Source organism: Podospora bellae-mahoneyi (genome assembly GCF_035222275.1).
Source record: "Podospora bellae-mahoneyi strain CBS 112042 chromosome 1 map unlocalized CBS112042p_1, whole genome shotgun sequence".
NCBI lineage: Eukaryota > Fungi > Ascomycota > Sordariomycetes > Sordariales > Podosporaceae > Podospora > Podospora bellae-mahoneyi.
The window spans coordinates 6,606,883-6,626,357 of NW_026946359.1; the positions used below are offsets into that span (position 1 = coordinate 6,606,883).

At 53.3% G+C, this 19,475-nt stretch overlaps 9 protein-coding genes across 9 annotated transcripts; 4 read left to right on the forward strand and 5 right to left on the reverse strand.

Moving 5' to 3' along the window:
• Nucleotides 1-35: 35 nt before the first annotated feature.
• QC761_119550 (uncharacterized protein) lies at nucleotides 36-2,921 on the reverse strand (the record flags this gene model as incomplete). Its single annotated transcript, XM_062875239.1, has 1 exon — nucleotides 36-2,921. One exon carries the CDS (start codon nucleotides 2,919-2,921, stop codon nucleotides 36-38), a length of 2,886 nt encoding a protein of 961 aa, XP_062738481.1.
• Nucleotides 2,922-6,770: 3,849 nt separating this feature from the next.
• Nucleotides 6,771-8,078, reverse strand: QC761_119560 (uncharacterized protein; the record flags this gene model as incomplete). The annotated part of the gene is made up of 1 exon (XM_062875240.1): nucleotides 6,771-8,078. One exon carries the CDS (start codon nucleotides 8,076-8,078, stop codon nucleotides 6,771-6,773), a length of 1,308 nt encoding a protein of 435 aa, XP_062738482.1.
• A 259-nt stretch (nucleotides 8,079-8,337) lies between these two features.
• On the forward strand, nucleotides 8,338-9,754 carry QC761_119570 (uncharacterized protein). The gene is made up of 3 exons (XM_062875241.1): nucleotides 8,338-8,803; nucleotides 8,870-9,402; nucleotides 9,459-9,754. Exons 1-3 carry the CDS (start codon nucleotides 8,615-8,617, stop codon nucleotides 9,496-9,498), a joined length of 762 nt encoding a protein of 253 aa, XP_062738483.1. The 5' UTR covers nucleotides 8,338-8,614; the 3' UTR covers nucleotides 9,499-9,754.
• Nucleotides 9,755-10,853: 1,099 nt separating this feature from the next.
• Nucleotides 10,854-12,035, forward strand: NCB2 (negative cofactor 2 transcription regulator complex subunit ncb2). Its single transcript, XM_062872078.1, has 4 exons — nucleotides 10,854-11,219; nucleotides 11,283-11,309; nucleotides 11,369-11,628; nucleotides 11,684-12,035. The coding sequence occupies exons 1-4, from the start codon at nucleotides 11,156-11,158 to the stop codon at nucleotides 11,792-11,794; spliced, it is 462 nt and encodes a 153-aa protein (XP_062738484.1). The 5' UTR covers nucleotides 10,854-11,155; the 3' UTR covers nucleotides 11,795-12,035.
• On the reverse strand, nucleotides 11,407-11,972 carry QC761_0022130 (uncharacterized protein; the record flags this gene model as incomplete). Its single annotated transcript, XM_062872079.1, has 3 exons — nucleotides 11,407-11,655; nucleotides 11,705-11,882; nucleotides 11,953-11,972. The coding sequence occupies 3 exons, from the start codon at nucleotides 11,970-11,972 to the stop codon at nucleotides 11,407-11,409; spliced, it is 447 nt and encodes a 148-aa protein (XP_062738485.1).
• Nucleotides 12,036-12,150: 115 nt separating the features above from the next.
• Nucleotides 12,151-14,095, reverse strand: QC761_119590 (uncharacterized protein; the record flags this gene model as incomplete). Its single annotated transcript, XM_062875242.1, has 3 exons — nucleotides 12,699-14,095; nucleotides 12,247-12,483; nucleotides 12,151-12,195 (listed from the first exon to the last, which is right to left on the reverse strand). The coding sequence occupies exons 1-3, from the start codon at nucleotides 12,801-12,803 to the stop codon at nucleotides 12,151-12,153; spliced, it is 387 nt and encodes a 128-aa protein (XP_062738486.1). The 5' UTR covers nucleotides 12,804-14,095.
• Nucleotides 13,260-16,863, forward strand: ERF2 (Eukaryotic peptide chain release factor GTP-binding subunit). Its single transcript, XM_062875243.1, has 2 exons — nucleotides 13,260-15,419; nucleotides 15,472-16,863. The coding sequence occupies exons 1-2, from the start codon at nucleotides 14,217-14,219 to the stop codon at nucleotides 16,330-16,332; spliced, it is 2,064 nt and encodes a 687-aa protein (XP_062738487.1). The 5' UTR covers nucleotides 13,260-14,216; the 3' UTR covers nucleotides 16,333-16,863.
• A 315-nt stretch (nucleotides 16,864-17,178) lies between these two features.
• QC761_119610 (uncharacterized protein) lies at nucleotides 17,179-18,741 on the forward strand. The gene is made up of 2 exons (XM_062875244.1): nucleotides 17,179-17,766; nucleotides 17,820-18,741. Exons 1-2 carry the CDS (start codon nucleotides 17,290-17,292, stop codon nucleotides 18,312-18,314), a joined length of 972 nt encoding a protein of 323 aa, XP_062738488.1. The 5' UTR covers nucleotides 17,179-17,289; the 3' UTR covers nucleotides 18,315-18,741.
• Nucleotides 18,211-19,443, reverse strand: QC761_119620 (uncharacterized protein). Its single transcript, XM_062875245.1, has 3 exons — nucleotides 19,223-19,443; nucleotides 19,089-19,146; nucleotides 18,211-19,005 (listed from the first exon to the last, which is right to left on the reverse strand). The coding sequence occupies exons 1-3, from the start codon at nucleotides 19,273-19,275 to the stop codon at nucleotides 18,619-18,621; spliced, it is 498 nt and encodes a 165-aa protein (XP_062738489.1). The 5' UTR covers nucleotides 19,276-19,443; the 3' UTR covers nucleotides 18,211-18,618.
• Nucleotides 19,444-19,475: the final 32 nt, after the last annotated feature.

Below are 19,475 nucleotides of genomic sequence, written 5' to 3' on the forward strand. Positions count from 1 at the left end.
CAACCCTTATCACCCTCTCCATCATCTCTCCACTCTTACAACGCATAGTTCTCTGTATGCAAAAAGATCTCCTCGAGCATGTCATCCCCCCAAATCTCGGCCTGCAACCTCGCAACCGTATTCGCCACGCCCACTCTCATCGCCGGCGGCCCACACACAAACACCGCGGTCCTCCTCCCCAACACGCCCCTCCCATCCGGCCCTCCTGTCGCCCACTCCTTGAGCATGTACCCCAAATCTGGCCTCCCATACTCCACCGACCACCCGCCGTCAATCTCGTGCGGGACAGGAAACGCAAACCTCATAAGATTGCGCTGAAATTCGGTCGGTGTTTCTGGAAAGCCAAAATCAAACCCTGAGGGAGGGCCAAAATGGGAAGTTGGTCTTGGGCGGCGGGGGTCGCCGCCGACGTCGGTGCGAAGGTGGGCTAGTTCTGGTGGGCGGACGGGAGCATTGGAGGATCCGGTTGTTGGTTCTGCTGCTGCTGGGGGCGAGGGGTGAGTGGCGAAAGGTTCCGTGCTGCCGGATGAGTCGGCGTGTTGGTGGCCGAGCTCGCTGGTAGTCGGTCGGGCGTCGGTACTACCGCCGCTGCCGGCTCCGCTGGGCCGGGGGTCGGACTCGGAGAGGATCTGGCTGTATCGCTTGCGGCCGGCAGGAGGTGCGTATTTGAAATGGGGAGCCGCATTCTCCCGGGCTAGAGGGGGGAAATGGAATTCACCGCCGGGTTCGCTCTTCTTGGTTGGGGGTGCCTTGCTGGAAGGGGCTGGGGGGTGTGAATATTGTTGCTGTTCGCCTTCAACGGGCTTGATCTCATCGTCGCGGCCTTCAAGTTTTCGAAGGGTTTGTTCCGCAACAGATAGCCTGTTGTTGTTGTTGTTGTTGTTGTTGTTGTTGTTGTTGTTGTTGTTGTTGTTGTTGTTGTTGTTGTTGTTTGGGGGAGGCCCCGGTGGCGGTGGTGGGAAGGTGTGTGGTTGGAGATATTTCTGCTGAGGGAGCGCTGTGATGCGGTCCTCATCCTCAGCACGCAGCTCCCGCTCTCTGTCGGGGTCGCCTTGGGCCTCGGACATGATCAGGGCGCTGTTGCGTTTGCTAGCAATGTTGGCCACAAAGCCATCCAGCTTGTCGTGGAATGCATTGCTGAGCGGCCTGGGCGCACGACCATGAGGAATGCCAGAATTTGGCGGCTTCCGGACTGATGCTGTAACGAAAAACTTGCAAGTAACACTCTCAGGGGGCGCGGCTTCACGACAGATACGGAGCTCTTCCCGGAACCAGTCCATGGCCTCGAGCCGCTTGAGCGACCACACCACGACGATTTTCTTGGTGATGGCCTTGCCGTCCCGCATGCGCTTGATCAGATTTAGCAGCTGTGACATGAGCGATGTGATACCGCTGCCACCGGCGATGAGGATGCAGGTATCAAATGCGGCAAGCTCTCGGCGCATACCACCGTACGGACCGTCGAGAAACGCGCGGTAGGTGTGGAAAGGCCCCTTATCAATGGCCGTCTCGAGCACCTTCTTCGTAAAGCCTCCATATGGCCGGAACACCAGCACACAATCTCTGTACTCCTCGCCGTATTCAGATGGAAAGTCTGCGCTGCAAAGAGAGGAGATGGTAAAAGGATGGTTCTCGAACATGGAAATGCCCGGCATGCGTAGATAGACGTACTGGCCCGGCTTCCACCTCATCTGAGTTGGGATGGTGATCTTGATGGCGTTCTCCGTCATGATGTTGATGGCTGCTTCGTCTCCAATCAAAAACGACATGCGCCATGGCTTGGTCCAATTCAGCTTGCAGAAACGGTACAGGTTGCAGAAGACGATGATGGCCACTGTCGCATACAAGTAGGCCCATGACATGAGAAAGTTCTTGGTATGCCAAAAGAGCACACCGACGTAAACGTAGCCGACTGGGATATGGAGAAGGATGAAAACTTCGTATGCCTTTCTTCGGAACATTGGTAACGATCCCACACAAAGCCACCCCAGAGGGACCATGCATGCAATCCCAGATCCATAGATGATGCCGCTACCGGGAGGAAACAGCGCCTCGAAGACCTCCATGCCACCATCCTCCCAGACCGGCTGGATGTAGAATGGGATCATGTGAATCAGGGAGAGAAACAGGCAGAGGTAGCTCAGCCAACGGTGGAATACGTTGAGTCTCTCGGGTCCAATGCCGGTGATCAGCGTGATGATGTTGGCCTTGGTGCTAGTGGCAATGATCCACGGTGTCATGGCAACGGCAATCATGCCGGAGCGAACGGCCACCGGTGGTGATCCGAACCGGATGCTTTGCCAGTATAGGGGTTGCTGTAAGAAGCAGTAGACCGTGACGAAGGCCAGGGCGATAAAGGCGCAACTCAGCACCGCGAGTGAGGAAAAGGTGAAGCGGTGTTTTCTCCAGACAATGTCTGGCACTGGTCGATAAAAAACCCATCGGAATAGCGCCAGAGTATCGTTGACAAATCCGACAGATGAAAAATGCGCTTTCGGCTTGAAATTCTTCTCCTCCTCAGCCTGCTGCTCGTCCGGAAAGAAGTGTCGTCGTGATTCAGCCGCCGTCTGCGCTGTCGCCCCCGTCACCAGGGCAGCCGATCTATCCCACTCCGGTTCCATGCTGTAAAGCTGGTGAAAGTGCTTCTCCATATCCTGCTTGTAGATCGCCTGCCGAATCTTATCCTGCCAATAGTGCCATATCCTCATAAACAGCGTCAGTCCTCCCAAAGCAAGCGCAAAATATGTCCAACCCAGCCCATATTTCCCCGATTGTGACCACGGATCTACCGTGAGTGCCTGTACTAAGCCCGGTGGACTGTTGGGTAAGAGCGGGATATTGATCCGCCTCACCAACCCGCTCAGGGCCTCAACGGATGCGTCGACTGCGCTCCGTAGCGCTGGTCGCACATGTGAAGCCATGGTGTAATTTGTGTAGTGGTTGTGCGCGTACGGGCGCGGGAGTGTGGCGGCCCCTGTAGAACGCAACCTCGAACTTGAAATGTCGTCGGGATACAGAGAAGCAGCTGATCTGCCGGCAACGGCCGCCGGTCAGACTTCGGTCGAGGAACACCGGACCCCCGATCAAAATATTAGAGCATTTAGTAGAGAGCGTGAGGCACAACTTGAAAGGCCATGAGAAGTGACGAAAGGGGTGTATTAGGGGCGACCGTCGGGAAGGAGCCGGGAAGGACGAAAGAATGAGATGGATCCGGCGGGGGGGGCGCGGGAGAGGGGCGTAGGGAGACTTATTATAATGCAGTTATATCTCCAATGTTGGTGTGGGGGAGTTGATGGTGGGTGAGATGGTGGGTGAGATGGTGGGCGAGAGGCTGCAAGTCGCAAGTTCCGTCACGTCCACCTAGGTTTCGTCCACGGACAACTCCAACCGCCGCGCGTGTGCTCCTCCAGATGCGATCACAGTACCGGGCTGTTGGGCTCGAGATGTCCAGATGCCCTCCTGAGGCGGGACGGAATCAATATCAAGTCAGGAACAGGAAAAGTCGGACCTGGCAACTGAAGAATCCAGCGGTTCACTGGGCCTTAATATTGGTCGATCAATGTTCTGGGGTGCGTGGTGCTGGGTGCAATAGCTCACAGCTGGTGTCGCTGCGCACCTGCATGTCACACGGTACGTCGACCCGAATCGGGAACAATCCTTGACACCGGGCGCTAGGTATAGGCTTGGCTGGGAAATGGAAGAGGAGAAAGGCAGAGCTCAGAGGAAAGAAAAGGAAAAGACGGCCGGTTGGGGGCCGTGAGGAAGGCTCGATCCGGCCGGGCTCGTTTCTGCGGCGATCTGTGAGTGTTCGGCACCGTTATCGCAAGAGGAACCAACAGCAAAGCTGACTGCTTGATGACAACTGTCGGCACTCGTGGAAAGGCAAGAGGTGTAGGACAAAACCACGCAGCTCCCAGCGTGCGCGCGCATGCCGAACGGATGCTGTCCTCTTCAGTGAAGACTTCTTCCAAGCACAACGGAGACATCCGACTTGTCGAATCTCCTTCCACTTGGAGCGGACAATTACCTATGCTTGGCGGCAGGGTGTCCTCACGGTCGACCGCCATTGTGACCACCTCATGGCTGTCTTTGGTGCAGGTGGGAAACGACATGTTCGCCGACATGCGAATTGCGAACTGAGAATGGCGCATTCTCATTCTCCACCCCTTGAGAAGAACCAAGACCCCAATAAGCGAGTAATCAATGCGTCTGTCCAACTGTTGGTGACCTTGGTGTGATGCCCTGGATGGTCACCACGCAGTTGTCAAATGGCGTTCGAGCATCGCCGTGATGGACGAGCAAATGACGGCGCGATGCTGGGAGATCTCGAAAAGGGCACAGTGGGGTTCCCCATGCAAGTTCCCATAGCGGGGAACAGCAGGGGGCCATTGCAGCCTGGGCGGGTAAATAAGCCTGGTGATTGGATGCTGGCCTCTTCAACCTCTCGCCCGCGTTCTCGGACTCGAGCTTTTCTCCCACGTCCCCTCATGATGCAAGGGAGGGTGAAGCTCACTGAAGATGATTCTCGATGCAGCATTCCAGAACGGTGACTCGTGGCACTGAGGATTCTCTGTCCGCCATCCGCCAGCTGCTGTGTCTCTCAATGGTTCCAGCTCTCACTGCTGTTGCTGCCGGCCGGGCATGTCAAGAGGTGACCCCAGCTGCGGCCGCCCTCTGGTGAAAGCCATTGTTCAATCAGGTACGAGGACTGGGCCTCGAGTCGGCTCCGGCAATTCGGGTCGGCCGTCTTTTGATAACCGCCTGAAGTCATGTGCCGGGTGGATAGATTGAAAAGAGGCAATTAAGGAGATTTGTTATCGACATCGATAGCTTGGGGCTGTTGGATCATCAACAGCCAAGCTCAGGACAGTGTGGGAAACGGGAGCTGAGAGAAGCCAAGCAGCCAAGTCGCCCAAACACACGGAACGTCCCGTTCGCACTGACCTTATCTTGGTGGTCCATGCGCTGTCAAGCACTTGATCGATCACAGTCGGATGCTTGGACCTCATTTCATCCGAGTTGATGCTCTCGATACAACGTCGAGATGCTCGGGTACCTCGCTCTGGGTGTGTTCTGTTCATGGGCCTTGACTCACCTGTCTTGGTACGCCTGTCTGACATTGAAGAGGGGAATGCTGAATGTCATCTAGAAGCGACACAAATGGTGAGAGCCTGGAAGCGAAACACCATGAGCCAGAGGTGAAGAACGAAATGCAGCATGTAACCACAACCCAGCTACAATGTATTCAATGAGTGGTAATTGTCAAACCTTCGCCCTCTGCCCGGAAGCCTTGCCGGTGGTACACTCTGCCGTGGCACGCGGTCACAGCGATGTTCATTCGTGTCCAAGATCGTGGCTTTCAACCAGCTGGCACCGGCTACAATATATCCAGTGTCTCCCTTCCTCTTCATATACACCCGTTCAACGCTGCGATAGCAAGTTCGAGAACCGTTTTGGGGGTTGAGGTGTTGTGCATAAGGTTATCAACATTGTGGTTCCCAAATACAAACCATATTCATCTGTACAATGTGGCAAGTGAAATGTTAACGAGCAGTGGTATGAACAACCAGCACCAGACTCGGGCACCAGCTGTTTGGCAAGTCACATGCTACTACACCATCAGCTCTTCAACATGGACATTCTGAATAGTTCAAAAGACAGCACGGCGGTTCAACACCGCGAAGCTATTGTTTTCGCCTCATCTATGCGTTTGTTCCCCCGGGTAGGCAGAATATTTCTGGAATAGCGGTGTTTGAGCAGGAGCAGCCACAATATTTAAAGTATGAGGCTTATTCCCAAACAAGCAATTCAGGACACATGCTGTCATTAGCACACAAAAGACCCTGCAATAAACATACCCCAGCTCCCCATCTCACACGACCCCAGCCCAACAAGAAACAAATACCCATTTGAAGCCCTAGCCCGAAACACTCCTAACCCACGCTAACCCACCAGTCCAGTCTTATGTCGATGAAGCTCAAGATGAAGAAGTATGCCGCTGAACACCGACTGTGGTCTCTCTTTCGAGCTACCTCTCATCTTAATGGACGCATCTCGTACATGAGGTGAAGCCGTAAGAAAGAGCAGATGAATCCCGAAGGTACCAATGACTATTGCGATAGATCCAAGTACAATCTCCACTGTGACTGCATCAAGGTGAGGTTTCCGTGTGGAGACATCTAACCTGGAGAGTATCACTGGGACACAGCGGAGAATCTTTTTCACTTGATCGGAAGGGGGTTGAGAGGTTGTGTGTTCTCGCCATAGAGTATCGGCGCTATGCTACATAGTCTTTGGGCAATGATTTTCTTGTGCTGGTATGCAAGTGATAATGTGTAGGTAATAGTTTTGGGCTAAATAAGCAGACAACAAAGCTGAAATAGGCCGGGGAAAAAGGCGAAGACTCACGTGGATCAGTGTGAAGTTGGATTAAAGGTCTAGAGCAGGAGTATGCGTTGATGTTGAGCGCCAGATGATGAAGGAGAAGAAGGGAGTTCTGCTGATAATATACCAACCTAGGTAGGGCTGCCATCCATATTAATGCCAAGCAGTCGTGAGGGCTGTAACATCGTTTCCGTCCGCCCTCTCGGAGAAACCAATCAAAACACTAACGAGCTTCACTGCCTACGACGCACCATGCAATTCACCAGGAGAAGAACTTCCGAACAAGGAGGATAAGCTATCTCATGTAGGTGCTGGTACATTTGGTCAACGCCTCTTACACCTGCGAACCAGACTGCCCATAGGACAGCCCCAGCTTTCAGCCTCAGCTAAATGGTATGAACGAGAACAGGATGAGTGTTGGGCCCACGATATCCTAGACCTCTTACATCCGCCCTTGTCTCCTTTCCTTCCACCAAATCTGCCATGACGACACCTGTCCCCAAACTCATCGCAATCCCCCAAGGCCCATGCCCGGCCGCAACCCAAACTCCCCCGTCCCCAACACTGATCCCGAGGTCCTCCCCTGTGATCTGCGATACAATCGGCGCCCCCCACTCCGTCACAGGTCGGAAACACAACCCCTCCCTTACAACTTCCAAGCCCCCATCACCACCCTTTATAATATCCCCCACCGCCTCCCTCAGCAACCCCCTCTGCTCATCCAACGGCCTGGCCTTCCCCTTCTCCGGATCCTGAACCTCCAAAGTAGAATCATTCAACCCCGCAAAATAAACCTCCCCTCCCCCGCCTAACCTCGAAAACATCTCCGGACAGAAATTCTTTTCATGCGTAGTAAAAACAGCATGACACTCTTTCTCCCCCTCTCTTGTGTCCCAAATGGGTGTCCGGACGACAATACTATGCCCAGCCAAACTCCCCACCCTCATCCCTACCTTTGCCTGGGGAAACAGCGTTCTAAACACCTTTGGTGTCCAAACCCCAGCTGTAATCACAACTCTATTCCCCTTCACAACCCTCTCACTCCCATCTTTCAAGTCCCTCACTTTCACCCCCTTAACCTCCCCTGTAAGATCATCCCTCACCAACCCCGTCGCCTTCGCAGGCTGTAGCACCTTCCCCCCTCTTTTCATCACCTCCCCCAACAACCACTGACAGAGTCGTAAAGGATCAACCTGCGCCGTAGTCCCCTCCTCACTGATAACCTCGACTTTATCCCCCTCCTTCTTCTTCAACCAACCCGGTCTCCTCGCCTCGTCATGTTCCGCCTCGACAGGCGCGGCATTAACCCTTGACGTCCCACTTCTCAACCAGTCATCACCTCGTTTCTGCTGCTTTGATCCGTCATGGTGCTGGATATAAGAGATGCAGGTAGAGGGTGTGTACCCCCAATTTTCTCTGCCGTTGTTTTCAGCTGCCAGGCGGGCGTGTTCGTTGAACGAAAGGGCGCCGAGGGGGGTGAGGGAGGGGGAGAACCAATCTTTTGCGAGGAAGCCACCTGCGAAGCCGGAGGCAGAGGAGAAGAGTTCCGGCGAAGGATCGATGAGGGTTATGGGGTTGGTGTTGGTTGGTGAGAGGTAGAGGTAGTAGGCTGTGGAGAGGCCTATGATGCCGCAGCCGAGGATGATGATGTTGTCGTTGGGGTCGGTGGTGGTGGTGGTGGTGATGATGGTCATGGTGAGGTTGAAGGACTGGTCGTAAGGGTGGGTTGGGTGTTTAAAATCTGAGAAATAGGCTGAAGTTAGAAGATGAAGTAAGTCAGCATCAGGGCTGGGGATTGAAAGAGGTGATGTAGTGGTCTAGATTGCGTGGAAACAATCGTATCTATGAAGATGTTAGATGAACGACAAGCGTCACCCCCTCCAGATATCCCAACCAGCTCTCCACCAAGTAGCATGAATCTCATGCTTCTGAATGGACAATTCAGCAGACTACCAATCTTCAATCAGGCCCGGGCCGAATTCCCCATTCTGCGCCCTTGATTCGACATCTCCTCTTCCCCAAAAGGCAGTTAAATAGCAGAAGTCGATACCCCGCGCTCCACCCACAACGTCAACCTCAAAGAGGGGCAATCAAGTTCGAGCGAGGGGTGTTACCGAATCCCGAAAATCTGGATTAACACTCTTCCCGAACAGCTACGCAGTCTACGTGAACTAATCACCGCAGGACACTATCCAACTCTCCAACCCATACCCCACCACCAGCAAACAAAATGCCAGAACCTCAAGTAATTATCATCACCGGCGCCAGCCGTGGCATCGGCCACGCCATAGCCACCCACCTCCTCGAAGCAGGCCACAAGGTCGTCCTCACAGCTCGCTCCCCTGAAAAGCTGGAGGAGCTTCAGAAGGAATACCCATCACAAGTCCAGTATCTAGCGGCTGATATGACCTTGCCTGATGTGCGTATCATACCTCAAAACATACACAACTCACACATCACAACTAACCCGCCCTCCCCCATAAAGACACCCTACAAACTCAAAGAACTCGCCCTCCTCCACTTCCATCACATCAACGCCGTCATCATCAACCACGGCGCCCTGTCGCCAATGACCCGCGTCGCCAACTCCTCCATTGACGACTGGAAAGCCCTCTTCGATGCCAACTTTTTTAGCGCCCTCGCCCTAGCCAAGGAAACCATCCCCTACCTGAGAGAAACCAAAGGCCGTCTCATCTTCACCTCATCGGGCGCCGCAACAGGAGCTTACACCGCTTGGGGCGCCTACGGAACCTCCAAAGCAGCGCTGAACCACCTTTCCAAGCACATTGCCGTTGAGGAACCAGACATCACTTCGGTAGCCGTCAGCCCTGGGAGAGTAGACACTGACATGCAAAAGGAACTTCGAGAAAAGGGCAAGGCGGAGATGGCACCAAAAGATCACGAAGCGTTCAGCAAAGAGTTTGAAGCAGGGACATTGGTGAGACCAGAGCAGTCTGGTGGTGTTATTGCTAATCTTGCAGTATCTGCGAAGCCAGAACTGGCCGGACGGTATTTCAAGTACGTGCCTACCTGAGTCCTCACACGATAAGAGGTTGAGATGCTAACTGTTGCAGGTGGAATGCGCCAGAATTGGCCGAGTACCAACTGAGTTGAACAAGCTGAGATGGTTCTATTTGCCGGTTAGAAATGTCCATAACCAACGAGTAAAAGCATATTCAAGATGATACAGGCGGCAAATCAGTCGAAAGATGAAAAGTCTGATTGGTTTCCACATTGTATATTCGGTTTTTTAAGCACGAAAAGTTTGTTCATCACATTGCCGTGTGCTGTTGGGACATAGAATAGAAAATAATAGGCTACCTACAAGCAAGACAACTCCAAAACCAGACCACGGCCATCACCGTCTGGATCTAGGGACCGATATTAGTCCTCTGTCCCTCTTGCAGAAGAACAAGCTGCCATGAAGCCATCGACCGAGAAAACGAGATCAGGTGAAATGTATCCGTCATGTAGAGTCGGAATTGGAATGATAAAGTACGATAATAAACATCATGGTGTTCGTATGTCGCAGTCGAAGCGGCTCGTAGCAGGCATCTAAAATACTTTTTGAGCTGTTAGCTATGGATTCTGAGAAGAGTCTGCAGAAAATCGGGGTGGAGGACGAGGAAAAGATCAGTAGTGTCGTTTGGCTTGACTGTGTCTATCACCATAATTGGGTATGATTGGGGCGACACGAGTATATCATCATATGAAGGTCGTCGGGGTGCTGAGCAAAGCGGAGGGTTGTATGCTTACCTTACTGGAATGGTCGGGGGGGGATCAGGCCCCCCAAGAAGGCAACATTGCGTGTTTCTACAATGTCGCCGATCAGTGTTGCAAAGGCAGAGCGCGCATTGGAGTACTGTTTGTTGATGGGGAAGAAGGGAAAATTCAGATTCGCGACGAGAAGTCGCCTTTTTGTTTTCGGTGTCGGAACAACTGCGAAGGAGGGAGTTTAGAGGAACCTTGAAATTTTCAAGCCGGAGCCAAATGAGGCGGAGGTGGGGAGCTTCGCTGTTGGTTTGTGGCGCCCACGCGGCATGGCGGGGTGGGTGGATCTCACAAGCCACAAATGCGTTGTGGGACAAGCTGAGCGCGCGACCTGGTTGGCATTGGCAGCCTTCAAAGAACCACTTTGGAAGGACGGGAGGCTAGGTATATGAGTATAAAGGGCTGCTCACCAACCTTCAAGCTTTGAGAGCCCTCGGCTCTCCGGTTCATAACATGTGTCGAGGTCTATCAAAGCAATCCAGTTCCAACACGCGAGGAAACCACTCTGAAGATTGAATAGCGGCATCGCATCACTTTGTTCGATACCGTCACCAAAAAAAGTGTATCGTTATCAGCGATACCTTGCTTCATCCATCACCCGAGGCGAGACCCCCTTCTTATACCCTACATATACCACCATGTCGGACCACGAGTTAGGAGGTAAGCCGCCGTGTTTTTAATTCTGCAGTGGAGGAAACTACACTGCGAGTTTGTCGGGTGGCGTTTTGGTTCCGTTGATGCGACCGGGTGTTTGGCGGGCGCATCCTACTATTAAACACAGTGGAGGCCCTTTCCTAAAGTCATCTGAAGTCATGTACACACCTCTTATACAGCCTCAGGCCTCGCCCGGCATACGAATAGGGACTGTCGACCCATTGGCTTTATTTACGGGGATAACAGAGGACAATACCTTCCCTTCATATATCGTTGATTCGTTTGCTCCTGTTGCCTTTCCACCCCACAACAAACATCTTCACCGCACCCCTCAAGACAAGCAAAAATGCCTTCAGAGCACATCCCCCGTCAAGACCGTTACTGGTCAGCTTTTGACCATGATGAGCTGGGTATATCTGGTTGACTTGGACTTTTGTGCTGAGACGACAGTTTGCTAACATCGTATCTGATAGGAAATGACGACCTGTCCCTCCCCAAAGGTATGTATCTCATTCTTATCAACCAAAGAAGCGTGTGGATTACTGACTATTCGGCGCAGCCACTGTTCAAAAGATTGTTGGGGAGATTCTGCCATCGTCAACAGGCATCGCCTTCGCCAAGGAGGCCCGCGACCTCCTTATAGAGTGCTGTGTCGAGTTCATCACTCTCATCTCTAGCGAGGCAAACGAGATTTCTGAGAAGGAAGCCAAAAAGACTATCGCTTGTGACCACATCACCAAGGCATTGGAGCAACTCGGCTTTGCCGACTACGTCCCTGCCGTTTTGGAAGCCGCTGCAGAGCACAAGGAAGTCCAAAAGGTGAGAGACCTTGGGGTTTCCTTTGTTCTGAAGACATGCTGACGCCCAATGATAGGGACGTGAGAAGAAGGCAAACAAGTTTGAGCAGAGCGGCATGACATTGGAGGAACTCGAACGTCTCCAGCAAGAGCAGTTTGCCGATGCTGCCAAGAGACACATAGGATGATGAACTCCCAGGCATCGCCAATCTGTTGGAGGACGAGTAGACTGGGTGCACTTTGAAAGTGGTGGATTGCATTGATAGGCGTTCGTCCCTGGGAATTTTGGGAAGGTGTTAGTATAGCCTTTTCTTGTCGTCTTGACTTCTACAAACATATGATATACCCAGGTTGAGTCTCTGACATCTTTGTTGAACCACTTCAATGAACGGAGGGAAACCAAGAATAGTGCACTCTATTGAAGACCGCCCTGGATCCCGAATCACCGCCATCTAGCCAGATATTTACAATGATGCCCTCTTTTATGCATCATTCACTGCCTGTGCAATACCTCCCCCTCTCTCCCACGAGCTGAAAAAAGTGTTTAATAGCCATCCTTGCCCCACTTGTTGTATCTGTCGTGAAGCTCCTGTCCATTGCATCAGTATTTGCCTCAAGCATACTACATAACAGTCCATACCTTGGGCAGAGTGACGTTGGGGACGACGACGACGTTGACAGCGCTGGGGGCATCCTTGGGGGCAGCGCTGGCATCACCACCGGGGTGATACTGGTACTTGCCGTGGGTCGAACCGCTTTCCCAGGGCATGCTCTTGTCGGCGATAGGGACGGTGTTCTCGGAGGTGGACTTGGTAGGGGAGCGGCCGAAGTAGTAGCCAGCACCACCAAGAGCGCAGACCATGATACCACCGAGGATCTATCATGATAATCATATCAGCTTTCACATGTTCCTTCAATACCCCTCCCAGCTACAGGCAAACCACCGCCGCCGTTCCATGCGCCCCGTGCCATGTTTCCAACCCAATTTTCGGATTCTCAAGCTGTGCCGAACTGCCCTCGCGGGCTACCAATTCAGCACCCGGGGCGACGGCATCGGCAATGGCGGCGGCTGGACCTCGGAATTTGACGCACCAGAATCTCGGGGTTCTTCTTGGACTCGCTCTTGAGAGCCTCCTCGCCGGTGGTGAGGCGGCGGACGGTCGTGCTGAAAGCTCTGCGGGCGATGAGGGAAGCCATCTCTGCGGTGTTGTTTGTCAAAGGCGGTTGCTGATGCAATGGAGCTTCGGAACTGGAATCGTGATGCTAGCTCTGGCCGTCTGGCCCTCATACGATTTCGTCAGGGCCGAAGCTTGAAGACTTGGCACCCGTTTCTTACGTAAGGCATCCGAACTGTATGAGCTGTGCCGTCATTGGTTGTCATCGTCATCAAGCTTGGGGAAGCTTTCTGACCAATCATGTCTTTTTGTAGGTGGAGCGGGGGCGGACAACTGCCACGGAACTGGCCGTCAGCTGCTGACTCCACGCCTCCCTTTTCGAGCTGCAGCATCAGATCACAGGACAAGCTGCAATGCACAGGGACACAGGCACGGGTGGCAGCTTGGGTTGCATCAGTTGTCTCTCTCGAACAGCACACATCCCTCAGGTCACACATAGTCCGGACATCCTTTGGACAGATGTCGAAGCCCTGAGCGCAAGTGATGCCCAAAGCGCAATTCCGAGTCGCTGTTTGCTATTCTTCTCGAGAGTTGTGTTTGCCGCATCTTTGTGCCACGAGCTTTGCCCTTTCTCGAGGGCATGATAGCAGTGATATCACTGTGAGCACGGCTCTGGATTCAGGGGTAACCTGACGCAGCGCAATTAACCCAGGAGATCGGAGGCCAATGCAAGTCCCCCACTGGACATGCTGATGCTGGGCCACTCGCCTGGGCAACAAAAACTGGAAATAGTGGGAGAACGGGGATGGCACGGTCCTGGCCGCAGCCAGTGAGATCCCTCAACTCGTTGGTTTGCCCAAAAGAAAAGAAGTCCATCTGATTCACACTCCGGGCAACGAACAAGAGACTCTGACTCTTGCTTGGTCTCACGGCACAGTCCCCAGGGCGGCCATTCGCACACTATTGCTTTTTCTCGACGCTCTTTTTCCCCTCCTTCTTGATATCTGTCCAACTCTTTGTCTCTCTTGATAATCAACCATACTCGCGCTCTCTATCACCCATATTCGAATCTCAGCTGCACCGTTTCGCAAACGCGAAAATCCACGGAAGTGATCGCACCCAGACGGCAGACACAGCTGCAGTGTGGAGCATTACCCGTCCCGAAGCCACCGCCATCCAGCACTGCATTCCAGCCGTGTGTAACGCGCCCGGACCCTCGACGTCTATGTGACGGTGCAACGGATATTCGTATCATCACACCGAGTCGTCCTTTCCTCTTCGTCGCACTTTGAGGCCCGTTTTTCGAGTCTATTGCCTGGTGTCCGGCCGACCTCTCCAACCACATATCCCGCCGACCAGCGATGTTATAGCGCGGTACGAACAACACTTGAAACTTGAGCCGCCAAACGAACTGCTTCGATCCAAAATTGCATCCAATCGAGTACTGAGAGCCGAGCCCTGAGCCGAGCGAACGTGAAAACGGCAAGACGAAACCATGGCATCCGGGGAGGGAGCGCCGAGGGCTCTCTCTCCTACCAGCACCATTAACGATGACAGCTTTCCCCAGTTTCCGGGTCGATCTGAGATGGCTGGTCCCCCGAGTATAATTTCCTCGCGGATGACCGATATCATGACAGATGACGGCGGAGACACGGAAGAGCACCGCGCGGCAGGCGGCAAGAGGAGGAGCGCTTTCTATTCGGACCTCAGTTCTCGTCCAGGAACGGCGAGGACAGGAGCATCTGGGAGACCTCCATGGAGCTCAGGGACGCCTTTACGTCAGGGGCTGGCGGGAAAGCGTGGGAGCGGGACTGCAAGCATCAGCAGCGCGACACAGGCAGTTCGACCACCCAGTTCAGCAACCAGAAGCCATGTTCCGTCGTTGACATCGCATGCCTTCTTTCACCCGATGAGTTCGCAGAAATTACAGGCGCAAAGAGGATTCGCGAGGTCGACGACGGTGAACCGGCAATTTATGTCCCAAGAGGACCCCCACAGCCCGGCGCGAGACAGCCTGAACTCGGCTCCAGGCGCCAAGGTAGTGAGACAGTCCGCTGATGAAGGGGACATGCGGTCACCACCCTCAAGAGGAACGGAGTTTACCGAGCAGGATATGTACGAGAGGAGGACGGCCAACACGAGTCCGACAGGCCACCATGCGACTTCGAGCTTTTCGGATAGCGTCCGGCCGTTGCAGAGGAAGCCTGGTGATGCTAGAAACCTTACCCTCGACATGAGCAAAACCTACAACAAAGCTGGCGTATCTATCCCGACTCCTGTGCGAACACCTCGATCTCTGCGATCCAACTTTCTTATGCCGAGAAACGATTCTGGCCACAGCAACCGAGAAATGCAGGGCGGTGAGAAGCTGGACTCGGTAGCTTCGTCACCCCAACTCCCACCCGCAAGCAGGGACGACAAGCACCCGTCGGGGGAGAAGACCAAGAAGGTGGGCCGCAACTATCAGTATTTCCAGGGCAACACAATCTTCTTTTTTGGAGGCAGGTTACAAAATGCGAGAGATAGACCGGTCAACATTGCGACAGGGTCTTTGGTAGTCATTCCTGGCATCTTGTTTCTGATATTCTCGGCACCTTGGATATGGAACAATATTTCCCCAGCGATACCCATCACTTTCGCCTATCTTTACTACCTCTGCGTGTCTTCTTTTTGCCATGCATCGGCCACGGATCCCGGGGTAGGCCTATTTTTTGTATGATGTGAGCGAGCATGGACTAACAGTGATCCAGATCCTCCCACGCAACCTACATCGATTCCCACCTTCAGAGAACAATGACCCCTGGAGGCCAAGTCCGCCGTCGACCGAATGGGTGCTCATCAAGTCTGCCGAGAAGACAGCCGCTGCCATGGAGGTGCCCTGCAAATACTGCAAGACATGCCAGATGTGGCGTCCACCACGAGCCCACCATTGCCGTCTCTGCGACAACTGCGTCGAGACCCAGGACCACCACTGTCTGTGGCTCAACAACTGTGTTGGCCGGCGCAACTACCGCTACTTCTTCACCTTCATTCTTACCGCCACCTTGCTGGGCGTGTACCTGTCTGGTGCATCGCTTGCACAGATTCTGGTCTACCAGCACAAGCAGAAAATCAGCTTCAATGCGTCAATTTCTCACTTCCGCATGCCCTTCGCCATGGTCATCTACGGGTTCATTGCCTTCCTGTACCCAGCCGCTTTGACGGGGTACCATGTGTTCCTAATGGCTAGGGGTGAGACGACCCGTGAATACCTCAACTCTTCCAAGTTCATCAAGGCGGAACGCTTCAGAGCCTACACCCAAGGAAACTGGTTCAGAAACTGGTTTGTGGTGCTCTGCAGACCAAGGCCGCCAACGTATTATCAATTCAAGCAATCGTGGTACGAGGGTGATCAGAGGCTCGCACCGACGAAGAGGATAAAGAAAGCTCGCAAGGCTGTTCCCGCTAACCCAGGGGCCGGCGTCGACTCGAAAGAGGGAATGGAGATGCAAGATGTGAAGAACTCACCACATCTTCACCAACAACAACAGCAAGGCTTTCAAGGGCCGAGACAACTGAGGTCTCAACACGACCTCGAGAGCGGACTTGCACAGCAACCACCACCAAACTAAACACCACACACCACACACCACACCATCGACTCGGATGGTACCGTTGTGCTACTACTGTACACACAATCTTTTTGACTATTTCCGTTTTTACGCCTCATTACCAGACTTATTCCCCGACTGTACTTGTCTTGTTCGTTTCTTCATTGACATGTTTTACACACCTTTTTTTGACGCTTATGTCCCACGCTGTTACTGCAAAGTTCTCACGAGTTTTTCCTTTTTTATCCCCAACGAGATGTTCATTCATACATACAAAGCGGCGGCGTTTCACACATTTTCCTTGTAAGATTTGGTGGGGGCTGGGTGTTTTTTTTACAGACTTTTGATGACCCATCATTCAAGAGTTGGGAGACATTGTACAGTTGGTGGTATATATACACCACACGCACACGCACACGCACACGCAGCCCAAAGTCTTTGTTTTTTCCCCCTTACATAATGTATTTTCTTGATCTTTTTGAGAGGAGGATTGGGTTGTTTGGATTTGTTGTTTCTTGGGGGGAAGGGGGTTAGTTAGACTGTTGGAGAGGAAGGGGGGAAAAGCATGTTTTTGCTTGTGCTTGCAGGTTTGGAAGGGGTGGAATGGGGGAAGAGGGAGGGAGTATGGGGAGGTATTATTTATACCCATTGACTTGATGTCAGTTCGGAGTAAAGAGACAGGTTGCCTGTATGTGTAACTTTTATGTGTTGGCCGCTTGATGTGACTAAACCTACAGGTGCTGCCTTCTTGTTCCAATTGCACTACATTACTTTACCTAGCTTTTATTTTGCAGCAGTGAAAGTAGGGGTTTGAGCGTCATTGTCAGCCTCGAATGTTCAACCTCCCAACCGACCACACGTGACCCACTTCTTTTTAACCCTCAACTCTTCAACCTTCTTTCACACCTCGAATTCACATCAGCACTCCTCTCCAATTTTTCACTTTCACTCTCCCTCTTCCTTTTTTTCGGAATCAAAATGTCAAAACCACCCAAACCCCTCCCTCCCCCCTCCCACAGTTTCGCCAACCGCAAAACCAAAATCTTGTCTGCCCTCTCCGTCCCAGACGCAGAATACACCGACCTCTCGCCCAAAGGATCCGTCGATGTCGGAATCCGCGACCTCATCGACGAAATCAACGCCCGGGAAGGGCTCGTGACAACAAGCAGTTGTGCGGGCCGAGTCAGCGTTTACCTCGAAGGCCGCTCTACTGGTACCTCTCCACAAGATGAGCGGGAGGAAGCAGCAACAGCGGGAGGGGTGAGGAGTTCGAGTGCTGGGGGGAAGGGAGGCGGGGAGTGGCTGTTTGTCAGCCATGATCCCATCTCTTCGTTGCCGCCTGGACAGCTGGAGCGGGGGTATGAATCGTTGTTTGGGTTGGTGTCGTTGCAGGGTCAGGAAGGGGGAGAGGGTGACGAGAAGGGGAGAATGGTGCACTTCAAGTTTGAGCCCATGGTAGTCTCCCCCCCAATTTTTTTTTTCATGATGAAAGGGACTAACAAGATTAGATTTTACATGTATTGACGGCATCACACTCCCACGCCCAAAAGGTCATCCAGGCGGGCATGGAGGCTGGCTTTCGAGAGACGGGCGCTGTGAGCTTACTTTCACGACAGGACGACGACCACAACCCTGTTGTTGCTGTCAGGTCGATGGGGCTGAGTTTTGAGAGCTTGATCGGGGTGGAAGGTACGGATGGGGTGAGGAGGGCGGTGGTTGGGAGGGGGTACTTGGACCGGGTGGTGAGAAATAGTGAGAAGTTGTTTAAGGAGAATGAGAGGCGGATTGGGAGGTTTAGGGAGGCACTGAAGGGGTGGTTTGAGGAGGGACCTAAAAAGAAGGATGGGTGGGAGGATGCAGACGCAAGGAGGGAGAGGAAACGGTCGGAGGGGCTGAGGAGAAAACAGGAACTTGAGAAGGAGAAGCAGGAGACGACTGAAAAGGAGCAGCAAAGTGAGCAGGGTGGTATAGGAATCATACTTGAGCCTCCTGAGGTTCTGTAAAATAAACAAGCTAAAGTTGAAACATTTCATCATTTTTGGGGGTGGTGAAATGCGATTTGAACGCCTGCTTGCCTTGCTTTCCAGTCCATTGTCTATAGCTGCTCACTTTTAAGCCTCGACTGAGTGATATCTCCCACCAGCCCTCGGCACCCTTCGATATGATACAAGTTTGACCCCCCTTGGTCAGTGCTCTCAAAGCCAACTCTGGGTGGTTCGTCATCTTCACCTCGTTTTAATCCCTCTATGAACACCGCTCTCGGCCCCTTGCCTTCGTTTCCTCCGACCACCAACTTCGTTACCACCCCTAACTAACAACCTTCTCAACCCACCCCTTCTCCACCCTCCTCACCTCCTCCTTAAAAGCCTCCACCTCCCTCCAGCAGTCCAACGGCCGCCTGTCATTCTCCCTCAAGCACCTCACCACCCCAGACCGAGCATTCTCCAGGCTCTCCGGCAGCTGAGACCGGATCCTCTTGCGCTCCTCAAGCTTCTTCTGGAGAGCTTGCACTTCTTTGGAGACAGTATACGAAGTCTTGGAGTTGTCGTCGGCGGTCTTGTCGTCAGTCGAATCGGCAAGCTTGGCCTGGGCGGCGCGGAGGGCTTCAGATTCTTGGTCGCGGAGACGCTTGAGCTCGGCGGCGACGCGGGCTTGGATCTCAAGCTCGATGGCCTGGAGGCGGGAGGCGTCGGTCTGTGGGGAAGAGAATTAGCTTCGAGGGAGCAAGGAGATATGGTGGGGTGGTGGTGGTGGTGGTGGTGGTGGTGGTGGCTTACCTCGGGGGAGGACTGGAGGTGTTGGACGAGCTCGGCGGAGAGGCCTGCTGAGCCGGGGCTGTTTGTAGATAATAACGTCAGTTAACTGGACTGCTGCTGAGAGCTTCGTGAGCCTGGAAAGCAAATAGACATACGCCTTCCAGGTCTGGGGAGCGGTAGCCGCTGGCTTCGACGAGCTCGAGCCCATTGTGAGGGATTGTCTGGTTGTACGGGGCGGCGCACAGATTAGGTGGGCGATTTGGGGGGGATACTATCGAGTATCAAGGGGTCCCTCGAGGGTTTTTGGCGAGCTCGTCGTCGTCGGCGCAATTCAGTTTCACTCGTGATGCTGTTTCCGGGTTGGGCTTGGCATCTCAATTCCGGCTTTACTTTCTGGCGGGAATTTCC

Excerpts from the sequence above, each read along its gene's own strand:
- QC761_119570 (XM_062875241.1), top strand. The coding sequence starts at position 8,615 with ATGCCAGAACCTCAAGTAATTATCATCACCGGCGCCAGCCGTGGCATC. Across the intron at positions 8,804-8,869 it reads CTGATATGACCTTGCCTGAT|ACACCCTACAAACTCAAAGA; the intron begins GTGCGTATCATA and ends TCCCCCATAAAG. Across the intron at positions 9,403-9,458 it reads CTGGCCGGACGGTATTTCAA|GTGGAATGCGCCAGAATTGG; the intron begins GTACGTGCCTAC and ends TAACTGTTGCAG.
- NCB2 (XM_062872078.1), top strand. The coding sequence starts at position 11,156 with ATGCCTTCAGAGCACATCCCCCGTCAAGACCGTTACTGGTCAGCTTTT. Across the intron at positions 11,220-11,282 it reads TTTTGACCATGATGAGCTGG|GAAATGACGACCTGTCCCTC; the intron begins GTATATCTGGTT and ends CGTATCTGATAG. Across the intron at positions 11,629-11,683 it reads AGCACAAGGAAGTCCAAAAG|GGACGTGAGAAGAAGGCAAA; the intron begins GTGAGAGACCTT and ends GCCCAATGATAG.
- ERF2 (XM_062875243.1), top strand. The coding sequence starts at position 14,217 with ATGGCATCCGGGGAGGGAGCGCCGAGGGCTCTCTCTCCTACCAGCACC. Across the intron at positions 15,420-15,471 it reads CATCGGCCACGGATCCCGGG|ATCCTCCCACGCAACCTACA; the intron begins GTAGGCCTATTT and ends ACAGTGATCCAG.
- QC761_119610 (XM_062875244.1), top strand. The coding sequence starts at position 17,290 with ATGTCAAAACCACCCAAACCCCTCCCTCCCCCCTCCCACAGTTTCGCC. Across the intron at positions 17,767-17,819 it reads ACTTCAAGTTTGAGCCCATG|ATTTTACATGTATTGACGGC; the intron begins GTAGTCTCCCCC and ends TAACAAGATTAG.
- QC761_119620 (XM_062875245.1), bottom strand. The coding sequence starts at position 19,275 with ATGGGCTCGAGCTCGTCGAAGCCAGCGGCTACCGCTCCCCAGACCTGG. Across the intron at positions 19,147-19,222 it reads GCTCCCCAGACCTGGAAGGC|CCCCGGCTCAGCAGGCCTCT; the intron begins GTATGTCTATTT and ends ATCTACAAACAG. Across the intron at positions 19,006-19,088 it reads ACCTCCAGTCCTCCCCCGAG|ACCGACGCCTCCCGCCTCCA; the intron begins GTAAGCCACCAC and ends TCTTCCCCACAG.